This window comes from Polyodon spathula, chromosome 20 (assembly GCF_017654505.1).
Source record: "Polyodon spathula isolate WHYD16114869_AA chromosome 20, ASM1765450v1, whole genome shotgun sequence".
Lineage (NCBI taxonomy): Eukaryota > Metazoa > Chordata > Actinopteri > Acipenseriformes > Polyodontidae > Polyodon > Polyodon spathula.
In genome coordinates, this window is record NC_054553.1 from 20,537,994 (window position 1) to 20,554,970 (window position 16,977).

Sequence of the window (16,977 nt, forward strand, 5' to 3'; positions counted from 1 at the left end):
TATGAATAGCACGTGTTTTTACAAACGGGATGGCCACCCTGGCGGTTCTATGTCTGTGCGGGAGTGGGAACGCAGTGTTTGGCACGTGGAATGATGTGTGATAGAGACGGAAACGGACCAGTAAATGAAGTATCCCGACAATAAATATTAGGCTGATTGTATGCCGGTGTTGAATAATGAGCGCGAACGTCTCGAGTGCGTTTAGCCCGATTGGGGGTAGATTGTAATTTACGAAGTGTACAGAATAGGCTATATTGCGATGGTGGTTCCCTCTCACTCTCTCTCTCTTTGTGTTCCCTCCCCTGCACGCGTGTTTGTGGTCGGTATTGTTTTTATTATGACAGTTCTACTGTGTCTTTTAATGTGTATCTCCACTTTAGTCCTGGGTAGCAGCGTTGTTGCATTTGCTCTTTATACACGACCAATTTAAGATGAACTTTCTTGAACTGTTTGAAATCTTGCTACCTGTTAATAGGGGAATGGAGTTACTATCTTACTATACTGGTATCCTTTAAACCATGTGTCGCTAATGGAAGTTTACAATAAACAAACGCCTGCAAAATGTATCTGTGTGATTTTCTTGGCTACCTTGTAACAACATTTTTTTAGATATGTTATCCGAATAAAAAGAACCTGAAGGATCTTCTTCAATTTGTTCTGTGCCTTCTAGCCCTGAACTGGCGTAGTCGCTGTACATTTTCTGATATTTTGGAGCTAAAGGCAGGTGTGTGGTGAAGCTGTACGCTCCCTTGACTGTGGAGGTGTTACATTACTACCTCTAATAACTAGCATGTTATCTGAATGCGGTAGCGCATCCCACAAACATTGTTTAATTTACTTAAGAACACATTAAATGTTTGTTTTGTAAAACAAACAAAAAAAAAAAAAATGGCCATGTACAGCATTTACATTGATAAACAATTTATTGATAAAGAATATTAAATAGCTGTCTGCACAGTACCCCTTAAGGTTTAATCGCCTACCTGAAAGTTATTTAATAAGTTATGCAGTTATTTACGGATTCGGACACGAAATGCCAACAAATGTTTCAACAGTCTTCTATAGTGTACAATATGACGAATGTAAAACATTCGTCATTAGGCATACAAGATCGCCTTCTCTGCACTCATTCATTGCTATAAACGTGTCCGTTTTTTTCCAGCATTCACGGTGTTAGTTTTGTTTTTGTGCATTTATATAAAATCCACTGTATTTAAAGTTGTCAGAGTGGCCCCTGCACAAATAATTTAACATGTTCCCTTATTTTATTTTTTGGTGGTGGTGAAATGAAGACGCTGCCTCGTCTACAAAATTTCTGCCTTTAAAACGTCTTGTTTAATTATCCAGTCCTCTGTATATTAGCCGTTTTAAAAGTAATGTATTTATGTATTTCTCGCGCTGAAAAAAAAAACGTCATCTCATAGCAAAAGTACAGCCTCTGCTCTGTACACCGGTGTCTACTGCATTTGAACTGGGTGACATAGTGCTGAACACAGATGCTGTAAAAAATTGCCGTTCAGGACTAAGCATTATGTTTAACCTATTTTCAGACCGTCAAATGTTGTGAAAGTATATTTCAGAAACACAAGCAACTGGCACACAGTATTAACGGACTGTCTGCTCTGAACCACATAACCATGCCGAATAAGAAATGTTTGCTTACAGATAGAAAACAGATAGGTAGCACATAAATTAATCTGATCCTGCCTTTATCAGTATTAAATGTTTACAAATTTATATATATATATATATATATAATATATATAGATATATATATATATATATATTATATCTCCATATGAGGGGGGTAGAGGTAACTCACCGCTCTAGATCACCCAGATTTCCATGGAAATAGGCTCCGGTTAGTAATAATACGGCGATTAGACCAATAAATGTCTTCTCCAACCTCTGAGTCTTCATGCTGTAATTGTAACTGAGCTACCTGCACACTGAAGTTATCTGCCTTTTGTGCGAGTACACTGTGCCTTGAGGGAGGTTCCTTCAGTGATCTTATTGGCAATCAGATTATTTCAGTGCCAGTTTTGTTACAGCATTTAGATGCTGCAACCCTAATGTATTTCAAAACAGCTTTGATATAATGTACAGTTCTAAAAATAGTGCCACCTGGAAGTTGGTTCCATATTCACGGTATTTTGACAAAGCAGCGTGTCCCTTTTCTGTGTGTTTGAACTCACTTACACCTTGCTCAATCAATATAATGGTAAAATCAATGCCCCCTCCTTCATGAAAAACTAAAATATCAATTAAAAAGCTGTATCAGCGGCTCTACACATTTGCTTGTCTCCACGCTGCTGAAGTTGGCTTCTTATTCGACCAGCGTCTTATTTGCATTCCAGCTTTTGTTCGCATCCCACAAATGTAACACCAATTGAATAACTAACTGGTGTATTTCAGTGGTAAAATCGCAACGGACCATTTATTTAAATTGTTGTATTGGTTATAATGGGCTACACTGTGGGATGCTGCTGTTAAAATCTTTAGCGTTTTTGCAGAGGGGTTGATAACATATCTAGGGCTGTCTAAGTATTTAGTGAGCAAATTTGTGATTAATATTTTCGTTTTTCTTGAAGGAAGGAGTGATTATCTTTTAAATGGTGTGTGTGTGTGTATATATATATATATATATATATATATATATATATATATATATATATATATATATATAGAGAGAGAGAGAGAGAGAGAAAAGAGCAAGTTGTGTGAGTTAAAACACACAGAAATTAACTTTACATTGTACGTCATATAATGGTTAATAGCTCCTATATTTATTTTTGTTCACACGAATTTCAAGAAATGTATTAAAACTTGCTGAATATGCAACATATTTGGGCATCAACAAACGTGCCATTTCTATATAAATTATCTACATTTTAGAAAACGTTTTGTTTAGGAAAATCATCACGTTTCAAAGCTAAACATGGCGTTTATTATTAGTAGTAGTCCTATTTTAAGGCCCATTTTAATGGGACTACACCATCTGTCCAAAAACAGCTGGAAAGAAATTCAAATTAGCACCCTTAGGGGTGCTAAAAAGGATGGGCCTTAAACTAATTCAACAAAAACCGGTCAAAAAGACTTCAAATTAAATATTCAAAACAAAAGGGGAGGTGGTACAGAGCACGCCCCCTAGAGTCCACTGGTCGACAAACGATGCCATGTCGCCAGCAGACTCCGCTTGGGCGCGCTCTAAATTAACCCGCGAACGGATGAGGGCACTGAACATGGCCCCGCAGGCAAAGAGACCTTCCCCGCTCATCTTCTGCTTCCTGGTCTTGTAAATGGCCAGTTTAGCAAGATATGCTTTTCTTGATGTTCTTGTTCTTATCCCCATTCTTGTTTTGTATAAAAATTAAAAACATATAGTACTCTAATCGTGTTTTGTCATTTAATGCTACATATTCGTTTGCTGTCCTGTTTCTCTAACCTGATACTTGCAAGTTTTCTCACACTTTAACATTATAAACCACAGGAGGGACGCCCTGGCAGCTGCAGTTCTTTAATGGGGGTAAGCGATACCAAAAGTATGTGCATATATGTGTGTGTGTGTGTGTATATATATATATATATATATATATATATATATATATATATATATATATATATATATATATATATGACACACACACACACAAAGCAATAATTAATCCATTTCGTCAATTTACTGCAAAGGCACTATATTATATTCGCTTGCGAGTTTGCACATAAAGTGACGCAGGCTTGCTTTTAGCTTGTATATTTCGTGTTCATAGAACGAGATTAATAACAATGCAATATGTCTGCGTGAAATAGTGTTCTTTTGCAAGAACAATGCATGGTGAATATTTATGCTTATTTTTCATGTTCATAACTAGAGATTGCTAACTCGCAAATCAACGAGACATGGTTAAATTACTCCTTGGCATGACATCTTTTATTATGTGAAATATTAGTGTTTTGCGCGAATATCGAATATCCAATATCAACCTAATTTCATCGGGTATTACCTCCAAATGGTATAGCGTTGATTTATTTTAGAAGGTTATCTTATAATACACTAATTGTAAATAAGGTGATTATTATCTTCCTGAGCTGAATGAGTCACCTCTAACCTCCGCTACAAGCACACCAGCAGAGCTGTGACTCAGACACACCAAACTGGTTTTAGTCCTAGCGCCTGGGTATTAGTTCTGTCTTTGTGTATTCTTATCAAAGCCACTGTGTTTGAAGTTTTCAGTGTTTTTGCTCAGCTGTGCAGAGTGGCTCCTGCACAGATAATTTAATATGTTCCCTTGTTTTATTTTATTTTTTGGTGGTGGTGAAATGAAGATTTTCGCTGCCTCACCCACAACATTTCTGCCTTTAAAGCGCCTTCTTTAATTATCCAAGTCCTCTGTATATTTCCCGTTTTAAAAGTAATGTATTTCTCGCGCTGTATTTCTAACATTTGCAAATCGAAGATAACATCAATTGTAATTACATTACTGCTTGGGCAACACCCATTGAAACGGAAACATGTTTTATAGACCTATTTTAAATAAGAAATGTTATTACAATAAACAACATTTGTTTTTATTCTTTATTTACAAGGTGGGCATACAAATGAAATATTGTACAATTTACTGTTTTTCAGGTAAACATTTAAATATTTAGGAACATTTGTTGTATTTTGTTTTGCTTTAATAAACGTTATGTTTAATCGTAACATATCGTTAAATACCTATTTTTAGACCGCCACATGTTGTGAGAGTATATTTCAAAAATACAAGCAACGGGCACACAGGTGCAGTCTTCTGAAATGTAGTCTGAATTGTTTATTAACGGAATCTCTGCTCTGAACCACAGCCATGCCGAATAAGAAATGTTTGCCTACGTTAATACGTTTGTTTGTAGAAATGCTTGAAAAACGTAACTGAGATTTTAAGTTCTAATTCTATGTTGTGAAAGCTGTGTATCTAGATCCAGCCTGACACTACAGTGGACTGTGATGAACTCTTATCTCGTTTATGCACCATCTTTCCTATTAGGTGCGTCGGACTTGCCTCATTCATTTTGTTTCCTGAAATTGTACCAAAAGTACTACACATGCAAATATAAATTTGAACGATGTAAAATGAAATACAATGTATATCTGTTTATATATATATATATATATATATATATATATATATATATATATATATATATATATATATATATATATAGAGTATTATATATATATATATGGAAGAGTGTTAAGGTAAAGATAAATATATTTCTATTATACCATTTCTCAAAGATGGGTAACTAATCTACATACTGATTACAATTATGAAATGAAATTTAGATAGTAGATAGATAGGTAGCAATCACAAATGAATTAGACGAGGACTTTATAATCGTAATATATGTATATATATATATATATATATATATATACCTATATATCTTTCACCCCCTGAACTTTTTCACATTTTGTTGTGTCAGTGCCTCAGTTTCATGCATTAAAGTACGTCATTTACTAGTAAAACAGCATGTGTCGTATGAGGTGTTACAAGACAAAAACCTTTTTAAGAAAAATCATTCAAAAATTATATATTAAAAATACAAAACTGAAAGATCATAATTGGATAAGTCTCCACCCCCATGAGTTAATATTTGGTGGAAGCACCTTTGGCAGCAGTTACAGCTGTGAGTCTGTTGGGATAGGTCTCTACCAACTTTGCACACCTAGATTTAGCAATATGTGACCATTCTTCTTTACAAAACTGTCCAAGGTCAGTTCCTTGGGGTGCATTGATGGACAGCAATCTTCAAGTCATGCCACACATTTTTGATTGGATTTAGGTTGGGGCTCTGACTTAGCCACTCAATGACACATTTACCTTTTTGTTCCTTAGCCACTCTAGTGTAGCTTTGGCAGTGTGCTTTAAGTCGTTGTCATGCTGAATGGTGAACTTTCAACAACTTTGTCCCGGAGTTCTTTTGAAAGCGCCTTGGTGCTCATGGTTGAGTCTGCTTTGAAATGTACAATCTAGCAGAGGGAACCTACAGGAGCTGCTGAATTTATCCTGAAATCATGTGAATCACTGCAATTTAACACAGGTGGAGGCCACTTGGTGTGTGATTTGGAAGGCGATTGGTTACACCTGAGCTAATTTAGATTGCTATTACAAGGGGGGTGAACACTTATCGAACCAAGCTATTTCAGATTTTTTTTTTTTTTTTTTAAATTAATTTTCTACAAATTTCTTTAATATTTTTTTCACTTGGAAGTTGTGGGGTAGAATGTGTAGATAAATGAAAAAAAACTTTTAATGCATGTTAATTACAGGTTATAAGGCAACAAAAGGTAAACATTTTGAAAGGGGGTGTAGATAATCCACATTTCCCTCATATTTAAAAAAAAAAAAAAAAAAAAAAAAAAAAGGCTCCGATTTGTAGTAAAACTACAGCTATCAGACCAAGAAATCTCTTCTCCAGCGTCTGAATCTTCATGAGGTAAAGGTAACAGAGCTACCTGCACACTGAAGTTATCTGCCTGTTTTGGGAGTACACTGACCTGCGGGAGGTTCCTTCAGTGATTTACTTCTCTTATTGGCAAACAGAATTGTTTCAGGGCAGGATTTGTTACAGCATTTACCTGCAACCCTGTGGCAATTTGGCTGGTGATTGTGAACAAGTGTAAAGGGGATGCAGTGCAAAGGGAATTGCAAACAATTGTAACCCGGTAGGAAAGTGGTTTTAATTGTAATCCGGATCTGGCGACCAAATAATAGATCCCGGCAAAACACAATGATGTGTATTGCACAGAGAAAACAACAGAGTTACAGTCCCAAACAATAATCACCGACGTACCTGACCCACAATAATACGGCACACGGTCACCAGTCCTGGGTGCGTGTGGTCGTGCTCGTGGTGGGTGATAAACAATGTTATTTCGTGACTGTATTGGTGCAGTGCCGAATCCGGCTTGTGCTGGCCCAAGGCGACAGCTCCGGATACGTGTTATCTGTCTAGTGGTTTAATAAACACAGACAGTTACTAACAGACAATACAAACAAACACAACACTCCCGAATATTCTTTTACGTTCTTTTTTTATTTCTCTGACAGTCACTACTGCAGCTCTCTCGGCGAAGGAAAAGATTAGCGTTTCTCTGGCCCCTTTTATCCTACCCCGCATGATCCCTTGGTAAACGATTCCAGCTGCGTCTTTTGCTTGCAGCTGCTACCTCATTTACCTTCCGGGTCAATACGTTCCTGCAACAGAGTCTCACTTTCATCCAGGCTGACCGACTTCCCGACCTCGGAAACGAACTGTCAGGCCAGCCCGTCCAGATACTTTTCCTTTCGCTATTTAGCACCCTCACAGGTTGAGAGGGAGATTTACAACCAAAACTCATTGTATTTCTGTCACAGTCCCTCTTCCATTTTAAAAACTTGCCAGCTTTGACATTAAAGTACAGTTCTAAAAATAGAGTGCCACGTGGAAGTTAGTTCCTTATTCCTGGTATTTTGACAAAGCAGTGTGTCCCTTTTATGTGTGTTTTAACTCACTTACACACAGAGGCGCCATTTCAGATTTAAGTTGTGGGGACGCAAACTTTCAGCGGGGGTCCAGGAGCCACTTGGGTTTTTCACATATAATATCTTGAATAACAGTTTACTACATAAGCATTTTCTCTGATAATGTACTTTGTTATATAAATCACAAACTAATTACAATATGAATTACCAGCACAGGAGTAACTAGTGAATTTTAAAATGTGGTATGCAGACTCACTACTGAAAAAAAGCCTTTTTTACATTCATATTTGTTTAAGATATAATATACAGTAGTAGCCTCCAGAAATATGTATGCCCTAGATACAATGTACAGTGACTGAAAGCTGGTTTTAGCAAAAAAAAATTAACTATTTTTTTTTGGATAAAACATCAAAATTGTAAGACTAGCAGTACTGGACATTGCAAAAACATCTGTACAAAATAATTTCATTTTCATTTACAGGGTGTGAATAAAGTTGATCATGTTTTTAGAAAAAGATAAAATTATTTTGGATAAATGTTTTTGGGATGCTCAATACACTGCTAGTCTTACAATCTTTATGTTTTCCTTTATTTATGCAACAAATACTGAATGTACACTATTTTTGCTAAATAATTCTGGAGGCTACTGTAGTGTTAAACATCCAGTGGGGAGAGGGAGTAAAAAGTAAAGTAAAAATGAAAGGGCCCTTGTAGATGAGATCTAGGTTCAAACATACATTGACAACAGGATGTCAAAACAGGAATTCCTGTTTTATAATTTATTTACATTCTGAAATGTCAGTGTTAGCTCCCTCTCTGGGCATAGCAGTTCCCTCTCTGGGATAGTTTAAAGGAAAGTAAATAAATAAATAAATAAATACAAAATCCTGATATCAGTTAAGGTAATGAATAACGTTGTGTTTTCATCCTGGCAAAAATGTTAATTGCCTTGCTGACATCCAGGGATTTTGCTACTTCACACTCACAAACCAAGAGTACCAAATCACTGCCATAGTGGATCTTAACTAGTCTTTAACTCGCTTGAGCACGGAGAAGTACCTCTCATTTAGTACTGTAGAGACTGGGAGACTCAGCACTATATCAACAATTGAAAGCAAAGACTGATAACCTCTTGGTAAGTCATTCAGAACATCCCTGAATTCTGTTATCGATGTCAAGTTTTTGGGAACAATGTGCATCTTGGCAACTTCAACTTTGGCTTCAAGGCTGTCAAAATTGATTCCCGTTGATCCATAGTGATCTGCAATTATGCTTAACTTGTCATAGTCAAGAAAATATTCACTGCTTGGAGTACAAGGAGTTAATGCAGAGAGCAAAGTAGAGTTGGAGGTGAATCTCTGGTCAAGCTCGTAGCCAGCTTGGATGTAATTTTGTTTGTTCTTTGTGTCTTTGCTTGTGGATTGCTGAGGTCAACTCCCTGTCAGGAACTGGAATTTCAAGGTCCTTGGCCATGGTTTGAGCTTAATCACTTAGCTCCTTCCATTTGCTTTCAGTTGATCTCACATCTCGAAGAGTAGCAATGTTGCTTGCTACCAATTCCATAGCACTTGATAAATCCAGGTTTTCATTTTGCAGTTCTTCTGAAGCAGTGTTCAAAATGTTGAATATTCTTTCCAAAACCAAGAACCTCAGCAGAAAGGAATAGTTCTTTAGCCTTGCCAACAGTCCCTTTGCAGTGCTAGCTGCTGGTCCATTGGCTGTTTGAACTGAAATTGCTTCCAGTGTTTCCAATACAGAGCCATTTTTCAGAGGGAGTCACATTGACAAGACCAACGTGTTTCACATGGTCTTCCAAGTTCAAGTACCTTCTGGCCTAGCTCCTGCTGTGCTTTGACAAACAGCACATGGCACTTATAACTACAGCTGAGGAAGATCTACAATGCCTGTACAAAGGAAAATATGTCCTGGCACTGGGGGATGCTAGAACATGTGCCTGCAATCACAAGGTTAAGCCTGTGAGCATGTGTCACAGAGACGGCCGAAGTGGGCGGCGTCAGAACCAGGAAAGGTAATGCAATACACAAAACACAGGACGGATGAAATGAAGTGATGAAGACGCCTGTTGCCGCCGGTTTAATACAAAATAAAAGGTTTACACAAACACGAAAAACACAGGACACGGCACTCTACGCCAAAATAAATAGACAAACGAAAACAGACTAAACTTAACAAAACGGTGCACGGACAGACACTGACAAACACGGTGAGCAGATACTTTGTTATTATTATTACTACTTTACTTATTTCCTTCGTCTCCAATCCCGTTCTCCGCTCACCGAACACCCAACCCAGTATGTGACAACGTGCATCTATATATACTATTGTGCTGGGATTCAATTACCAATTATTCACTTGAATCCCAGCACGTGAATTAATAAAGTGCAATTCCCCGTGCTCACATATTACTACATTTTACTTGCACGTGAAGTGCTGTGCAATCCTCGTGCCTAAATACACATATACATTTTTTAAACACTCGTGTTACACAGACCCGTTTATATCCCGTGTACCAATGTCTATACACCAACATTTAAACACACCACACGCAACACATAACAGATAATATACACAGGGGCGGGCACTTTGTTACAGCATGACAGTGCACATAAATGGCTTCTAGAATCTTTTCCCAAATTCGAGCTTGTACTCCTGTTAAATGCCCACTCAGCACAGAAGTGCCACCTTGCACTGTGCAACAATGTAATTAAGATCATCCTTCAAACTTATTAGTTTCAAAACTGCTTATTGAATTGCTATTTCAGCATTCAGGTTTTTCATGTTGAACCAGCCCAATGCTCTTTCTTGAATGATTCATTTTTAATGGTAACATAGTAGGAGACACAGATGTTGTTTTTTGACTCCTCTTTTGTTTCACAACTAGAACAGAAAAATACTTGGCTTGTTTGACCTCCTCAACAATACTTTCTCTGAGGACTGCTGCAGAATGTATTAAATCATTCTGGTACTGGTGAGATGTGTAGTGTCCATATCTGCTTTTCAGTTGATTCAAAAGGTCGGGTTGATTTGAAGCAACCAGCTCCAGGATTTCAATTACATTGCCTTTATTACTGGAGTCGTGTTTTTCATCATGTCCTCTATAAGCAATACCCTGTCTTGCACAGAGTATTGTTACTTTTAAGAGTGTTTCAACATACTGTTGATTTTCAGCTATGGCAGCCTGTTGACTGGAAATGAGTTGGTCTGCAACACATGCTGAACTGGTTCTCCTTGTCTTCATATAGTTTTGCCATACAATGAAAGCCCTCTGATGCCTAGTACTGAGTGCATGTTGTTGTAACAAATTTTTAAAATCCTTCTGCTTTTTAAAGCCATGCTCTGTTGTTTTTAGAACAAAAATAAATAAAATATTTAAACAAAACAAACACTGCTCACAGAGCGAAATAAAAGGTTTTAAATAAAATAAATCACGAACACAAAAATACAATATAGGTCTGGTTGGTAAATTAATCCCTCCTCTTGCTCTCCAGTTCTCCACTTCCGAACACCTACTCAGAGCAGGGTGAGCTGCCGGTTTATATGTTGTGGCTGAGGGGTTTAACTAGCTAGTAATTATTTTATTATCTCTCGGCCACAATCTGCACGCGTTTATTAATTCGTATCTGGCAGAGGACGGGCTGCCACCTCGCCTCTACCAGAACACATTTAAACACAACAAAACACGGCGCTTCACCGTCAAATATAAATACAATATATAAATAAATAAATACAAAAACAATAACCACGGCTTTAACTGTCATAAATAAATAACTACTCATAATACAAACACAAAATACAGTACAGGGGCAGAGGGGGAAACCCCCGTTATAAAATAAACAAACACCTATAAATAACAGGGCCTTCCAACCGCCTTGCTACATGGTCTAACTGTGCTTTCAGTTTCAAAGTGACGGCATAGAAAACAAAACACAGAATCCTGTACAGTTGAGTATTCAATGAAGGGGTACAATGAGAACCAACTACTGTTGAAACGGCAACCATTTGTAGCAGGATATGAATCCAGTTGAGGCATGATTGGCTGTTCCACTTTGCACAATGAAATATCTACAGCCGTGGAGATGCTGGAGTTGTTTCCATCAGGAACAGGTAAATCCTGTGTAACACAATCTTCTGGTGATCAGAGCACAAAGGACTTCCTGTGGTGTGCAGATGGGGGCAGCTGCCACTGCCAGTCTGTCTTTTACTGTTGACTGCAGGGCACTGGTGCTTGCAGAAGTATTTTCACAGTTCTTTTTCAAGGATGGTTGTTCATTGGTAGTTAGTTCGGCCATGATAATTGTTTATTACAGGTGGATTAATTAAATCGAGCTTAAAAAAACAACTCACAAATCCAGTTAAGGATCTAAGTTCTAAGTTCTAAGGAAGTTATTATTAATTATTTTCTTAGAGAGTAATACGGCCCCAGATTGTTATTGCCAACAGTTTACATTTTTGTAGTCCTACCTGCTTTTTATCTTTTTTTAGTCTGCCCCCCCCAAAAAAAACAACACATAAACAAAATAAAGTACAGAATCTGACTGTTTAAACTTTTACAAGCATTCATTTGTGTTCATCCATACCAGCTCACATAAGTAGCCTAATTAATGCTTTTAAAAAAATACATACATTTTCTTTTTGTTGATACTGTCTTGTAATGTACATTTTACAAATGATTCTGCATTAACCACTGGGCATTTGGGTTGGAAATGTTTATGGTTATACTGTATGTACATATCAGATTGTTGAATTTTTTTTTTTTTTGTTGGAGGCCTAACTTACTATTTCTGTTTCTCTCCAAAAAAAAAAGACACAAACACTCATGATGTTTCAAGATACTGCCTACAGATAATTAAAAAAAACTTAATGGTTTTCATCAAACTGAAACTGTTTATAAATAATAATAGTAAAAAATAGATATGAAAGTTTTACTCACATGTTTGTGGGTTTGAAGACAAAAATCACAGCGGAATTCTCCCTCCTGCAGTGTCTGACTGGCTGTAAAGCTAATTTTGCCGCCAGCTTAGCTTGCACTGGCATTGTAGCACCACCCGTGTGGCGGTGAATTATGGGATTTGTAGTCACAGCCTGCAAAAATCGTCAAATGAAAACCACTGCACAAACTACTCTTATTAAATGTGTATTTTTACTAAAATTTTAAAAAATGTCACACATCTTTGGGGGGGGGGGGGGGCAACTGTCCCCCGTCCCCCCGAAAATATTAATTAGAAAGCTATACTAGCGGTGTAACGGTACTAAATATACCCATTTGTTTTGCCCCATTTACCCCTTAGATGGCTTACTCGTTAAATATGTTGGTGTCTTGTTCTCATCAAGTGTAGCCCATTATAAACAATGCAGAATGCATGGGGGCATGTCTTTTGATGCCCCATTAGCCCCCCCTTAGACACCTTGCTCATAAATTATATTGGTGTCTTCTGATAGGATGCCGTTCCCATCTTAGATTTTAATGAGCAAGCCGTACCCTACGAGCAGGAGCACTCGAAGATTTAACCAATAAAAACACACAGGAATCCCCTTTGCTCTTACTTGTTAACAAACAGGGTCCAAGGTGTGGTGTCTTAGTATTTATTATTTCAGTGGTAAAATCACACTGGACCATTTATTTAAAGTGTTGTATTGGTTATAATGGGCTACACTTTGGGGTGCTGCTGTGCAGAGGGGGTGATAACATATCTAGGGATGCCTAGATATTTAGTGAGCAAAATTGTAATTAATATTTTCATTTTTCTTGAACAAGGGAGTAATTACCTTTTAAATATATATATATATATATATATATATATATATATATATATATATATATATATATATATATATATATATATATATATATATACACACACACACACACACACTACTGTGCAAAAGTCTTAGACATGTTGCATTTTTCTACTTTGATGCATTATGAGCATCAGCAATTTACTCAAAGCCTCCACTAGTGTTTTCTACTATTATAACAACCTTGACTTGCATAACAAAGGAAAAACATTGAGTGAAATAGCTCAATTCACAAAATTTTCAAGGTGTGGTGTCCGAAGCATGATCAACAAGTACAGAGAAACATTATCTGTAACTGACAAATCCAGGACTGGAAGACCCACAAAGTTGTCTAACAAGTATGAACAATACTTGAAGGTAATATCCTGAAGGAATAGAAACAAGACAAGCATTCAATTGACAACAGAACTGGCAGAAGGCACAGGTGTCGTTGAGCAAGATGTGTAAGTGAGTTAAAATACAGACAAAGGACATGCTGCTTTGTCAACTATACCATGAATAAGGAACCAGGAATAAGCAACCAACTTCCAGGTGGTATAGCGTTGATATATTTTAGAAGGTTATCTTAATAATGACCTTATTTACAATGAGTGTATTTTATCTTACTGAGCTGAATGTGTCACCTCTTGAAGTAACTTAAAAAAAAAAAATGATGGTGAGTAAGTAGATTCAAGAAAATGCACAGAGTCCTTTTCTTCAATCAGTTGCCAGGTTTATTGAAATATGCAGGGAATCTGGTCCCAGGTACAGGACAAACAGAATACTCATCATTACAATGTTTGTATGACATTAAATACCCTTCTGTATAGATGGTCCACCTCTCCTTTCTCTGACACTTAACCAATGGTCAAGGTACAACACATTATTCTGTTAATTTAGTGTGTGTGTGTGTGTGTGTGTGTGTGTGTGTGTGTGTGTAGTCTAGTGTGACAACCTCTGAACTCAGTGTATTCTTCACACTCCTGGAGAAAAAAGGTCCATAAATCTACCCCTTTGATCCCAGTGGCATTATCTCCTTCGATCTCTCTAAGAACCTCTGGGTCCAACACCAGTCCTTGGGAGCCTTTTAGCCCCTTTATGATTTGCATTCCAAAGTCTTACAGCCTGGCCCCTTCTGGTCCACAGCATTGTTATCTTTTTAGCTTGCAGTCAATGCTGGGCAAGAAACTTGTAGACACAAGGTCTCTATCAATTGTAAGCAGTACATGCAATTTGAACCAAACAGTCTGCTATCTGCAATATTAGTCTCTTTTCAGAAAAAAACACCAGTATAGCTCTGCCAGTCCACATGTGTAGCAAACTGCTAATCAATTCTCAATCCATGTTTTCCAACACCTCTAAACTCTGCACACCAGCAGAGCTGTGAATCAGACACACCAAATTGGTTTTAGTCCTAGCACCTGGGTTTTAGTCTGTCTTGTTTTTAAAAACATCTGTGATTTTTTCTTCAGTGGCAGTGGGGATCTTAGTGCACCATATGCACTGAAACACAGAAAGATCAGTTAAACTGCATTTCAAATATGTTGTGAGCAGTCAAGGCAGGGTTGGAGATGTTTCAACGCTTCTAGCAATTTTATTGTTGGGTTGGGCAACAAACATAAGCACAGAAAAAGTTGTTTCCTCAAGCTTGTAATTAAGGGTAGGGGCAGCTTCTCCGAGGACTGATACAGCAACACACTCAGAGCGCTTCAGCTGCAGAGCTTGTTTTTATATCACACAGCTCTCTGATTCTTACAGTGAAATCCATTGCTTTATCTATCAGTTGCCAATTATGTGAACATTCTAGTTTGCAAATACCTCTGCATGAAACATGAACATTTTGGATTTCATGCAGGGTGGGTGGAACTGAGTTTTATGTATCCATTTTCTAATTATCTACGTGGTAACATATCATTTTTAAAGATGACAAACTGCTTTCAGAAAGTAAATTATAATTAATTTATGAGGTGTAATTTACAATATCAGCAACTGAATTGGAGCAAACATGACCCAGCCCTTAATTAAATAATGATTCACCTGACAGACATACTTCAAATTGTGTTATTCTACCATATGAAGAAGTTCAAATAAAGGGGAATTGTTTTTATTTGGCGTAGATCTCTTGTTAAACATTCAACATTTTGTTAAACTACCACACCACTACTTCTCCACTACCAGTTCAATTAAAAAGTAATTAATTTGGGATAATTTAAACCAGGGATGCACATGACATTGATATTAAAAAAAAAACATTTATGCATATCTAAAACAAATACTCAGTCATTGCACCGTGACACCTGGGGGAGATATAATGGCATATTCAACAAGGTTACTTTTACCGGGCAAGCCAAAAAAAAAAAACATTGAACTCCTCAATTAACTTACGCAGCTCTCGTTGCTGATCTGAAAGTAACTGTTCCCCCATCGAAATGTCTTTAGTGCTCGGGGTCTCTAGACAGGTGCCTAAATCATCCTGTACTTCACCTGGGCCTATAAATAAGGCCTCCCTTGACTGCTAGGGCTTTAGTAAATTTATGTGATAAATTTCCTGTTCATTATGGCAATTGGGATGTCTAATTTCATAATTCACCTTTCCTATAGCCCGAATTGCCTCATATGGCCCCTGCCATTTAGCACATAGAAGCAGCATTATTTTGTATCCTGGTCAAAAGGTTTGAATTCTTGCATTTTGATTGTAATGCTGCTGTTGCCCGTGTTGAGCCGATTTGAGATTGCCCTGGGCCAAACGACCGATCAAATCCAGGTGATCTCTTAGTAGGAGCACATGCTGCACTACATTTTTGACTAGCCTTTGTGCTCCTCCCACCCTTCTCTCAACAGATCGAGGATGCCACGAGGCTGTCTGCCGTACAAGAGCTCGATGGGAGAGATCCCTGTATAACGCTGCAACATCTCTCACTGCAAAAAGGACGTAGGGGAGAATTTATGATAGCTGATGGTAGCCAGCTGCTCAAAGGTGACCAGCTACGCTTCAGGGTCATCCTCCACCGTCATTTTCTGCGCTCTTGGCTTTGGGGCCATCATCATGGGTCCGGTTGGTATATCAGTACCATGTACGAACAGTGCCATGTACCATTCCTCTTTCCGTCTCTCCTCGATCTCCCATCTGCCATCCAGAATACTCATGATAACAATACGGGTTCTCCTTATGGTTCAGCATTAACCATAACAAAAGGAAAAGATGACTTCACTACATCTCCTTATATACCATCAATCACGCCCCCTTAGTTAACGATTGCAACCACTCTTCCACGTAAATCACATGAAGCAGTATCCAGCAGGATTCTTACACAGCAATGGAGGTAAGCTCTTGTTCTGTATGGAGATCACTACGGAAACTCATCTGTTGACAGGCATTTAGATTCACCGAAAAGAGAAAGGTGGAAATCCAGACCAGTGCTGAGACTGCTTTACTTGAAAAGAAACAAAAAACAGTCACTTCCATATTCCAAAAGTCCACTTACTAAATTTTGACCTGACAGAGGCATTTGTTTGCGCAAATATCCTTTTTAAGAAAAATTGGACAACCAAAAGTTACGGAAATTCTTCAGACAGTGTAGCAAATGGTGGAGTGAGTCCTTTATCAGCCCACCTGAGATGAGAATACTTATCTAAAGTTGTTGATTATCACAAGCAGGAGATTATGGAATTGGTA

The 16,977-nt window shown here is 37.7% G+C and overlaps 1 protein-coding gene across 2 annotated transcripts in view; it reads right to left on the minus strand.

Annotated features, from left to right (window-relative positions):
• Positions 1-2,011, minus strand: part of LOC121295435 (alpha-N-acetylgalactosaminide alpha-2,6-sialyltransferase 1-like) — a 28,964-nt gene extending 26,953 nt beyond the window's left edge. The window contains exon 1 of one of the 2 annotated variants that reach the window (XM_041220041.1): positions 1,823-2,011. In XM_041220041.1, the coding sequence (XP_041075975.1) occupies positions 1,823-1,920 (98 nt within the window). In that variant the 5' untranslated portion in view covers positions 1,921-2,011. The remainder of the gene's footprint in view (positions 1-1,822) is intronic. The other variant, XM_041220040.1, reaches the window with a different exon arrangement.
• Positions 2,012-16,977: the final 14,966 nt, after the last annotated feature.